This window comes from Phragmites australis, chromosome 11 (genome assembly GCF_958298935.1).
Source record: "Phragmites australis chromosome 11, lpPhrAust1.1, whole genome shotgun sequence".
NCBI lineage: Eukaryota > Viridiplantae > Streptophyta > Magnoliopsida > Poales > Poaceae > Phragmites > Phragmites australis.
In genome coordinates, this window is record NC_084931.1 from 25,284,462 (window position 1) to 25,296,764 (window position 12,303).

Sequence of the window (12,303 nt, forward strand, 5' to 3'; positions counted from 1 at the left end):
TTGCATAAAAAAAAATTCTATCTTGATGAAATCAAGACTTGACATGATTGCCTAGATCATTCTACCTTAGAGATGATAAGAGAAATTATTAATAATTCTATTGGTCATGCATTAATTCTTTAAATTCTCATATTTGTGTGCACCGCGTATATCACATAAAATTTAATTTTAAGACACTCTTCCTTAAAATTCATAATGTGTTACCTAATTTCTTGAACACATTCAAGAACATACATATGGCTCTATTCAGCAATTTTATGGACCATCTAGGTACTCTATAATGATGATTGATGCATCTCTAAAATAGTCTCACATATATCTCTTATACATAAGGCACCACACTTATGCCAAACCTATTACCCCAATTATCAAATTAAAGCAAATAATTCTGGATGCATGATCAAATCCAGTTACATGTAATATTTTGGTTTTAGCCACTACAACATTAAGTATCTTATGTTCATACTCATAATGATATAGTTGAATCTCTCGTCAAGATAATCAAATCATTTGCATGACCAACTATAGAATTGCAATTTGTCAACATCTTGTTGGTGACATGCAGCTTTACATACTGCACTATTAAACCAAATTCATCCAACTGCAATCATATGGCTCACTCCGTTGTAGTTAGTACGCGGAAACTTGGCCTCAGCTAAGTATTTTTCATCTGCAAATCGGTTATGTTCTGCATGTACCGATATCACCACCCTACAGCATACATCAAAGAGCATTGGGGATACATATGAGGTAAAATCATCTGTCAATCACATAATACCTCGAGTCCCTCACAGGGGCATATTCATTATCTGTATGCTCATAATATTTTTAGGACAATTTCTGGCATTAAGGAGAGATTAATACCACAAAGAATATCAGCAATCAAAAGAGAATATCACAAACATTCATATTCAGTCATCATATCCACGTACTAGAGATCTGAAATCTTATTCAGAACATCTTGTATTTGCAACATATTGCAAATAATCTGTCAGATATGTTTACTCGTCATAAAGGTGTCATCAAATTCAATTTTCGCTATTAATGTGCCAAAAAGAGTGGATGTACCTAACAAAATTATTCAACTCCTAAACCAAAATAAGAGGGAAGAAGTATGGTCACAAGGGGTACAACTTCCTGCAAGTATTCTCATAAACAGGAAGATAACATCCTTCACGACAGTAAATACAAATTAACATCAATTTGATAGCCACCTTATGGATATTTACTATCCAAATGCTTATGGATGTTTAGTATCCAAATGCCTAGAACAAATGTGTATACAAATTCAGACGCTGGGTCATTGAACACCCTAACTCCATTGTTTTAGAAAATACATGGAGTTAAATAAGATAATATTTCCACAAACTATATTGATTTCATAGAATCAATCAATACAAAGACTACAAATTATCGACATATATGTCGCTTCAAAATTGCCGTACACTTTCAACTCGATCCAGACCAAAAGTCCCAGGCAGAGTATTTTAGCACTCAAATTTGGTCAAATCAAATGTGGTAATTAAAGAGAATTATTTTCGCTCAACAACACAATATCTTCCCAACGGAAGCAAAATGAATTTTCATTCCATAAGTTGGTGAAATAGCGAGGCTTATAGCACAAGGGTTCACGCAAAGACACGGCATCAATTACAATGCTACATACCCCATTTTATGTGTTGAAATTATGTTCCTATACTCAATATCATTGGCGGATGAAATGAATTGGATAGATTCGGGCATATAAGTCTCTAATGGACTTCGTAATCTAAATCTATATACAAATCGTAATATATATTGTGTATAACTTAAATCACTCCATGACTTCAAGCAGTTAAATTGATTGTGGTACAACTGATTAAATGAATTCTTTTTACAGAAGGGTTACTCCAACTACAATGATTGTATATGTGTGCTCGTAATAAAATCCCAATTAGATTTTGTATCATCTTCAAATCACACACAACAAAGTATGTAACCATCATAGGACGGAATTTGAGATGAATGATTTGGGTAAAACTAGATTTTTCTTAAGTCTACAACTTAAGCATATTCCTTCAAAAATATTTATCTATCAGTCCACCAATATCCAAATAATATTGGACAATCATATCCATCAAAACACTTATACTCATTCAATCCCTAAATATGAATCAAAATCATTCATACATTAGGTTTACGATGAAAAGATATTGAACATAAAGTTCTATATCTTATTTTTATCAAAGTGCTCATGTATCTTGCAAATCGCAACATGTCTGATATTGTATTTGTATATAACTTTCTAGCTCAAATCGCGTAGCTCTAACAACGTTATTACATGGGAGTTAAAGAAAAAATCCGCAGATATCTTTATAGCATCAAATATCTAGATTTATTCTGTTAGAAAAATCAAGATATGACTATAGTGGGATATCCAGATACTGGCTATATAACTGATCCCTATAATACCAAATCACAGACTGATTTCATGATGACATATGTATCTCATAGGAGTCATCAAAACAGATTCTAGTAACTACTTCCACCTATCATTTTAAAATATTACATACATATGTATGGCTTCGTAGAATGATCAACCACATAAAAATTATGTGGTATTGGTTCCATTGAATCATCAACCATTACCTACAAAGAGAATGATACTTATATTGCTCAGATGTAAACGGGTTATACAAAGAGCAATGTCACTAAGCATATTGTCTCTAAATTATTTTATCCTCATGAGTTACAATAAAATAGAGAGATAAACATCTTGTAAACTAAATCTTGTGATAACTTTGTAGATTTATTCATAAAATATTTACCAACTTCGATATTCTAATATATTCATAGTGTTGGTATACAACGAGTTAAAGATTTACAAGGATCAGGAGAGTCTCCTCTTAAATTTTAACCTGTTTATACATCATATTATACTTTTTTTTTCTTATATGACTTTTACTTACAAGGTTTCTCATAAAATTTTTTAATAAGACAATATCTACACAAGAATATATTTCATATCTACTATTTTCCCTACCATATTTTTTAAAGAAGGTATCAAAGACATATTTGATCCGTAAATCATATATATTGTTCTCTAAACTCGCTTATGGGTTTTTCCTTTTAAGATTTTCTCGTATTAATTTACAATGAGACAATAATCAACATATATTGTTACTTTCTCCTTATTTTTTTTCACTAATTTTAAATAAGTTTTAACAGCATATCACCATATTACTATTACTCTTCTCATATTTTTTTCCACGGGATTTTTGAAGGAGTTCTAAAAATAATATATGTATAGATCAACATTGATTAAAAAGGAGTGTTAGAAAATAATAGTAACTAACACCGTCCGACAATTGCTCAACCGGTAACTATCGAGCAGTTGCTCGTAGCCGTTGAGCAATATACACATTTTCAGAATAGATGCTTTCCAAATAGCATATTTCACCATATATAAAACATCATATCTATCAATAAAAAAAAAGAATTCAATTCAATTTATTTATCTCTTTCCTTTACATTGCAATCGACTTTCAATAGCATGGAAGGAGCGAGCGTGCGGGTCGCACACTCGGGAAAACCCATCGGGATCGTGCTTGTCCACGAACATCAAGAGGGCACACGTTGCACATGCGTTCACACGTTGCACATGCGTTCACACGTACGTCGCCCCCGCGCGCTTTCATATTCGAAGCTTCCAATCGGTAGTCGGTAGAGTTAAAATTTTGACCAGTGATTTTAAGCTTTTTTATTTAAATTTCATTTTACAATTTCTTTAGTTCACCAACGAAAAGATTGAAATTTGTGAAATTTCATCGAAATTTCGGTCATTTTTTACCCAATGCTTTATAGATCCCATATATCAGTGAAAGAAAAATCCAAAATTAGATATTTTGTTCTCCTTTAAAATTCTGAAAATTCGTAAAATTCCACTAAAATTTTGACAAAATTTTAATCCCATGTTATGACGACGTGCGCGAATCGTGATTGGAAGCTCGTCCGGCCAAAAGCCCATATGCGAGCAAGTCCATTTGGACAACAATTGGGTCGCAGTGGGCCCTCACAAACAGAACTCGACCTGAAGAGACTATGGCCAAGCCCAATCTACCCAGTCCAATTTGGCCCAACCTATGAAACCATTCACAGGCCGAAAATTAGGCTTCAATTGCCTAACCCAGAACTCTAGAGGCCTAGACCGACGTTAACACCCAGAAAAGCTCAACGTTTCATCAAAAAGAAAAATGAGGAAAAGTTCAGCCAAAAAAAAGCTAGCAGGAAAATAGGATAAATTCCCCCATGCCACTGAAAATTTTAGCATTCCTTATATACAATTGATGTCTCAATGAGTTCAGAGGCCCACATATCATTGAGATATCAGTAGCATATAAGGAAACCGTAAAAATCACAGTAGCACACGAAGAATTTTCCAAGGATAAATATCATGTGGTTTGTATTGTGTTGGTATCAAAACTAAACGCAACTTGGAATCGCAAACCAGGCAAGCGGTTTGTATCGTGTCGAACCTTTAGCCAAAGTGTCTTATTCTTTTCCCATCACAGCCAGGAGCACGTACAAATGGGGAGCGTTACAAGCCTACACGTACCAACCATGCCTCTACATCGAATTCGCTATTTTCATATGATAAGTCCGAGAAAGCCTGGACAAATTTATCCATGTTTGTTCACGTAACAAGTTTGTACTCCGCACGCAAGTTTCAGCGGATGTTATTTCCCCCCCAAAAAAATGAGTTTCAGAGGATGTACTACTGAACATTCATGCTTATTTAATTTTCTTTTGAGAAGCTTCCCCAGCTGAATAAAAAATAATAAGTTCTGCCCAATGAATTATTTACCAGCTAGTTTCTCGGCAAATTGATGATCGAAGTTGATCGCCGTATCGTATGCAGCCGCGAGGATTAGATCCGTACCGCTTTAAAAATGCCAGTTCGCAAAATGACGCTCTCTAGAAAACAATACCGAGAGTATATTGTGGTCGCATTTTTTATGCCACTCTAGGACGATTTTCCCTTGGCCCTCATCTTCTACCGGTTCTTCATTCCCCGCTAGTGATCGATCACCACGTCGATCTATCCTGGTTGGAACCCACAACCACCGCCTTTGAAATATACAACAACCGTAGTAGTTTAAAGAACGGTCTGCTAAAGCATGCGATGACGTAGGGTTTATCTGATAGGCTCTTATAATTTAATTTTTTTAGAAAGATGATTTTATAGTTAAAAATAATTTTATAGTGATTTTTTATGGCAAACTCTATGTAAGAAGTGATTACATGGGGAAGTAAATTTGAGAAAGTTAATTTTTTTAATTCACAGTATCTAATTTATTTTAAAGAATCACTCCACAAAACCATTTTAGAGGCGAAAAGCAAACTACCATCAACAGAGTTCTAACTAATTTTAGAGCTGATCCGGATATCTGCCAAACAGGCCCGTGGTTTGCTCGGTTGCAAGCTGTGTGCAGTGTGACGTACGTGGATAGAGCAACACGGAACCGCCAAGAGGGCGCGCGCACGCTGAGCTCGTGTTGTGCTGTGTCGAGTGCGCCCACTGCGCGGCCGCGTCCGGAATCATCCTGGCCCCGGCCGCCCTATAAAAGGGCCCCCGCGCGCCGGCCAGACCTCGTCCTCATCCTTCACAAGCAAAGGAACCGTCCGTCTCGTGTGCGAGCTAGCTGCTTCCACCATGGCCAAGCTCAGGCTGCTCTTCTCGCTCTCACTCGTCCTCTTCCTGCTCCTCGTTGAGGTGAGCAAATCGACACGGATTTCATTAACCATGCGATCGAAGCACTTCTCTGATCATGCATGCGTTCTAATTAAGCTCGGTTCGTTCCTGTTTGTGTAACTGTGTTCCTTCTTGATCTGCATGCAGACCACCGCTCCCCATGGACAAGCCCAGGCTATCGGTGAGTACGTGCAGTGCATCTGCGTGCATGGCGTATGGGATGCTCATCAGCCATAATGCTTTAGCGTTACTGCTCGCACGCCGCTTAATGATTCAAATGCTCCCTCTCTGTTTGTTCTTGTTGGTGCAGATTGCGGGGGGGGGCTGCTCGTACCGGTGCAGCAAGTCGGGGCGGCCCAAGATGTGCCTGAGGGCGTGCAACACCTGCTGCCAGCGCTGCGGCTGCGTCCCGCCGGGCACCTCGGGGAACGAGAACGTCTGCCCCTGCTACGCCAACATGATCACCAAGAACGGCAAGCACAAGTGCCCATGATCGCGCTCGATCCGCAGCGATCCCATATATGATCGATCACCAGCTTGCCAAGACAACCATATACATATGACATGCATGATAGCACTAGTATAGTCTAGCGACCTACTTGTTACCTACGCTTCAGCCATGTATCCATCCATCGTTTATGCATGGCTTCCTACCTGCAGTACCACCACTATGAATTATATGACACGTGAAAAAGGTCTATGTCTGTCTGTGTGTGCCGTGTGTTTTCGATCGTACATGAATAAACATAGTGTTTTGTTGGCTTTGAACTACCACAAGTAGTGATTAGTTTAGATAGCTGTGTAGTCACGCATATGGTGTCATAAACTTGCAGTACCTACTCCCACTATCAATTCGCACAGAAACTTTACTTTTTGTGTGTCCACGCGGCGTTCCAGTGGCAAACTCCTGGCACGGCGTACGAAGAAGTCTGTCGGTACGCTACTGACACACGGGCGCCTTGTATGCTTGCTGCACGTGAGATCGATGCTACCAAAACTGGCAGCGCTGTGAATTATGATCACTGCCGTCGCATGCAGGAGTAGCCTACAGCCACGCATACACGGGCGCGCGGATGCATCCTGTGCGCGGCAGTGCGCACTGGAGCGATGCACTCGACGGCTTGCGTTGGGAGATGCGCGCAACAAAGGTCTAAACTTGGCAAAATGCCAAGTGCGCGCGACTTCATATGAAGTACACCACTGCAGATAGGTGTTCCTCTCTTTCCCATTGACCACTTATTTGTTTCCGACTATCGCCGTGTGTGGGATGCACAGAAACACAACTTATATTAGACCGTGTTTGTAACGAGGAGCCCCGTTTAAAATTCCTGCAATTCCATACGGATTCTTACTGACTCGTCTTCTGCAACGCTGCTGCTGATATGCGGATATGGGTGTAATCATTCTGAACATTGCTTAAAGCTAGCCCAGCCTTCGTATAAAAAATTAGAGTGAAATCTGAGAGTGGAGAGCTCAAATGAATGATTGTATTCATCATGAAGGTGTATATTTATAGAGATTATATGAGCTCAATGGCGTTGATTACAACACAAGTTAGTTGAAGATCCTGCATGTAAGTGGCGCCTAACATCATGCCAAGAAGGACTGACAAGCTGTGATGATGAACCGGTCAGAGGTAGTTGTAGGTAGATAAGCTCTAAGTGTGCTAACACCCCCCTCAGTTGCATCGTTGGTCGACGTGCAAGTTGGACCGAAAATCGCCAAACAGAACAGAGGGATGACTTTGATGAAAATATCAATAAACTGCATGGAGGAAGGTACATGAAGAACCTTAACTTCACCTAAGGACACCTTTTCACGTACAAAGTACAAATTGATCTCAATATGCTTCCTTCTATGGTGTTGTACTGGATTGAATGACATGTAAGTTGCACTGATATTATCACAGAACACAACTGTGGATTTGGTGGGAGCCTGATGAAGTTCGTGAAGCAGTTGACGCAGCCAGCAACTCTTCGCAACAGTGTTAGCTAGTGCCATGTACTCGGCTTCAGCGCTTGAACGTGAAATTGTGGCTTGGCGTTTTGATGACCAAGAAACAAGATTTGTGCCAACAAAGACACAATAACCGAAAGTAGATCGCTGTGTATCGGGACACCCGGCCCAATCAGAGTCTGAGTATGCCACAATGTCATATGAAGGGGAACGTTGAATCTGCAGGCCAAAGGATGTTGTGCCCTTGATGTAGCGTAGAATACGTTTCAAGAGCTGAAAACGGGGTTCCCTTGGCGCATGCATGAACAAGCAAGCCTGTTGAACAACATAGCTAATGTCCGGCCTGGTTAGAGGCAAATATTGCAAGGAACCGGCAAGGGAGCGATATTCTATGGGATTGGTTAGGGGAGTGCCGACCAGACCAGAGATCTTATTCTTGGTGTCAACAGGAGTAGCACAAGGATTGCATTGAGACATATGCACATGATTGAGAATGTCTAATGTGTATGGTTCTTGAGAGAAAACGAGACCTCTGGAATTTTGGTGTACTGTAATCCCAAGAAAATGATGCAAATGACCCAAATTAGTCATGGAGAACTCGCTACTAAGTTTTGTGATGATATGTCAAAGAAAGGAGGGTGTGTTTGTAGTGAGAATGATATCATCTAAGTATAATAGAAGATATGCAGTGTGAGATCCTTGCTTGTAGATAAACAACGACGAATCAACACGGGAAGAAACAAAATCAAGTGCGCGAAGAAAAGAAGTAAAGTGAATAAACCAAGTTCATGGAGCTTGTTTCAAACCATAGAGTGATTTGTGTAGGTTGCAAAAGTGAGATGGACGTGAAGAATCGACAAAACCCGACGGCTCCTGACAATAGACAGTTTCAGAGAGGTTACCATGCAATTCTTGCATTCTTCATGTCCAATTGGTGGATGGGCCAAGACATGGAAGTGGAGATGCTTAAGACAACGTGTATTGTAGCCGGTTTGATGATAGGACTGAAAGTTTCATCATAATCGACGCCCACTTGTTGAGAGAAACCACGAACGATCCACCATGCCTTGTAACACGAGAGAGAACCATCGAGATTGAATTTGTGACAAAAAATCCACTTCCCCGTCACAATGTTTACACTTGCAAGAGGAAGCACCAAAGACCAAGTATTGTTTATGATAAGAGCATTTATTCCTCGGTCATTGCTTGGTGCCAGTGCGGGTCTTTGAGGGATTGAAGGTATGCAGTGGGTATGAGAGAAGGGGCAATAGTGGTGGATAGGTTGAAGCTCCTTTTGGAAACAAAAATCCCTGATTTGGATCGGGTTTGCATAGCATGGGATGAGGGTTGAGCATGTCCTGGTGGTATGATTTCATGTGATGATGTGTGGCTAGAGGCGGGCATTGAGCAGCTGTAGTTTGGCGCTGGCGCTTGTTGGGGTGCTAGACAGGTAGGTGGTGCTAATATGTGTGGAGGGAGTGAGACAGAGTCTCCTGGGCTGCACACGATGTGGAAGGGAGCAAGAGAGCAGGTGGCTTCATGGTGCGCGGATTGGCTAGATCTGAATCCGTTGGTATGACCCCAGAAGAATCGGGTCGTGCTGGTACATGGATTGGCAGCAGATCCAAGGCTGATCCTATCGGATCCAAGAATGATGCTGCCGGATCCTTTGTGGGTGCAGAACAAGTAGCTGAGCCAGAGGAAAGTTATGTAGCAAATGGAAAAACAAACTCATCAAAAGACACATGCCAGCTGATAACAATTTTCTTAGTGGAAAGGTTTAGGCAACGATAGCCTTTATGCTCATTAGGATATCCTAGGAAAACACATGCTACCGATTTTGGAGCTAGTTTGTTGGAGTGGGGGTGGGAGACACAACAAGGTTGGGGTAGCACAAACATCCAAAGACCCATAGATGATCGTATCTTGGTGGCATGCGGAAAAGAGAGTGGTAAGGTGTTTGAAAATACAAGGGCTTGCTTGGTCTTCTGTTCATGAGATATGAGATATGTAGTAGTGCAAAGGGCTTCAACCCAATAGATGGAAGGCATATGCGCATGAAAGAGCATGGTGCGAACAATATCATTCAAGGAATGAATAGCCCATTCGGCCTTTCCATTTTGAGGTGAGGTGTAGGGGCAATAAAAACGAAAAGAAACCCCATTGGAGGTAAGAAAGGACCAAAGGGTGTTGTTATCAAACTCCCGGTTGTTGTCACACTGCAAGCATTGGATACATAAATGAAATTGGTTTCGGATGAGAGCATAAAAGGTTTAAATGATTCTAGAAACATCAGACTTAGCGTAGAGTGAAATCATCCAAAACAAAAGGTAGTATTTGAAACTAGAAACACTTACAATCGAAGAGGTCAAGAGGTCATACTCTATTATTTGTAATGGAAACTATGTAGTGGTGGTAGAAGATGAAAATGGTAAATGTACGTGCCTCCCTAATTGGCAAGCATGACACAAGTGTATACGAGTACAATTATTGGAACTTGGAAAATCAAATTGCAAAGGAAAATGTGACATGGACTCTCGGTCAAGATGCCCAAGGCGGTGGTGCCATAGCTCTGCGGAAGTGAAGAGAGCCGTAAATGCCACCGGAGGAGAATGCTTGGCACTGGAAAGCAGTGGATAAAGGCCATGCTCGCTATTGCACCTCAGAAGGACCTGCTTGGTGACCAGATCCTTCACAGAGAAACGATACTTGTCAAATTCAACGGTGCAAGCATTATCAACTGTAAACCTTGTGGAATGAGATAAGGTTCTTGATTAATTGAGGAGTATGAAAAGTATGATGAAGAGAGAATCTAGTAAGAGGGGAGGGAAAGTGTGCATCGCCGAAACCAATGATGGGAGTGCAAGCACCACTGCCAACAACAATATGAGAACAATGCGGTGGGGAATAGTGAGAATAAGAGATGAAATTGCCAAAATTGCTGATCATATGTGAGCTGGCGCCCGTGTCCATGAACCACTCCCTTGCATGCGATAGCTGACAGAGTGATGTAGCCTGTAGGGCCTTAACTAGTCCGTGGCATCCCAAAACGATGCCGCATCCGGAGGAGGCGCAGGTGAGGACTAATAGGCATTGAACGCCTGAGCCAGAGCCTATGTCGAAGGACGAACCCCTAGAAGACAGGGTCCGGTAGATCCTATCTAGGGCGCCGTCCAGTACGAGCCGAGTGAAGGACCCCAGAACGTGTAGCTGTTGAAGAAGTAGGGAAACTGAGGTAGCTCCTGGCCATGACCACCGATAGAAGATGGCCCGTTAGAGTTGCCACGACCTCTGTCGCCACGGGCACGGCCCCGTCCACGGCGACCACGATCCCATCCACAGTAACCACAGCCACTATCATACGACGAACCTGACTGATCTGTGTGTGAAGAAGAAGGCTCGGACGAACCCTGGTTGCCGCCATTAGCAACTAGAGTAGAATCAGTGGTCCTAGGAGATGGCCGGGCCTATGAAAGCTCTTTGATTGTGAGGTGGTCACACGCCTGCTGGAAGGTGGGGAAGGTAGGAAGTGTAGGCAGCATTTGTTGATGAACTTGAAATTTTAGATTAAGTCCTTGAATAAGCTGATGAACAAGAGCACGATCAGACACAAGTTGATCACAGTCTGTGAGGGCGGTGGCAAGAGACTCAAGCTTATGGCAGTATGCAGCAACGAATAGATCTCCTTGGCGAAGAGCGTAGAGTTTGGCTTCGAGGTGAACAACGCGACTAGGCTTATTACTGGAGAAAACAAACTGGAGATGGAGCCAAACACCGTAAGTCATGGCATATTGTTTAAGCAAAAGATCGAGGAGTTCTTTGGAGATAGTGGCGTGTATCCACATAAGGATAGTGAGCTTCTCATGAATCCAGTCAAGATCATCATGGGAAGGCTCGGCATTGGTGACATGGGATTGCAAGGCATAGCGACCAAGAATGATATGAAAAAGGGTACGCCATCAGTAATAGCAATTGGCCTGAATATCCAAGGTGAAGGGCAGCAAGGATTTGATGTTTGTGGTGTGGATAGCCTGGGAAAGATTTTGCGTGTTGGGTTGGGAAGAAGGAGGCTGCACATTGGCCAAGTTGGTTGTAGAGGTGTTGGTCAGAGAGGAAGAACGAGGCGGCGCATTTGCCAAGTGGGTTGCAGCAGAGGAGGTGTTGCTAGAGCTCATGATGAGGAAGAGAAGAACTCCAAACTGGAGATTCGTGATACCATGAAAGAGTGGAGAGCTCGAATGAATGATTGTATTCATTAGACATGTATACATTTATAGAGATCACATGAGCTCAATGGTGGTGATTACAAATAGAAGTTAGTTGAAGATCTTGCATGTATGTAAGTGGCGCCTAACGTCATGCCGAGAAGGACTAACGAGCTGTGACAATGAACCGGTCAGAGGTAGTTGCAGGTAGATATAAGCTCCAAGTGCACTAAAAAAAATCCACCAACGGTTCCTAAAGTTGTACCACATTCTAATCCAGATCCATGAACTCTCAAAAATGAAATTGATGCCCTTAAACTTGCTAAATGTACCACACAAGGTCTGAAATATCCTAGTCAGCATTGACTCGCCTACGTGGCATGTTGACTTGTGACAACATGGACATCCCAT

General features: G+C 41.5%; 1 protein-coding gene across 2 annotated transcripts; it reads left to right on the plus strand.

The window, feature by feature from the left end:
* The first annotated feature begins 5,647 nt into the window (after positions 1-5,647).
* LOC133885542 (cypmaclein-like) lies at positions 5,648-6,485 on the plus strand. Of its 2 annotated transcripts, none has more exons than XR_009903231.1 (3): positions 5,648-5,752; positions 5,879-5,912; positions 6,042-6,052. XR_009903231.1 is itself a non-coding variant. In XM_062325271.1 (3 exons), the coding sequence occupies exons 1-3, from the start codon at positions 5,693-5,695 to the stop codon at positions 6,222-6,224; spliced, it is 285 nt and encodes a 94-aa protein (XP_062181255.1). In that variant the 5' UTR covers positions 5,648-5,692; the 3' UTR covers positions 6,225-6,485. The 2 variants fall into 2 exon arrangements, 1 of the variants encoding a protein (XP_062181255.1); XM_062325271.1 differs by having other exon boundaries at positions 5,879-5,920; positions 6,042-6,485.
* Positions 6,486-12,303: the final 5,818 nt, after the last annotated feature.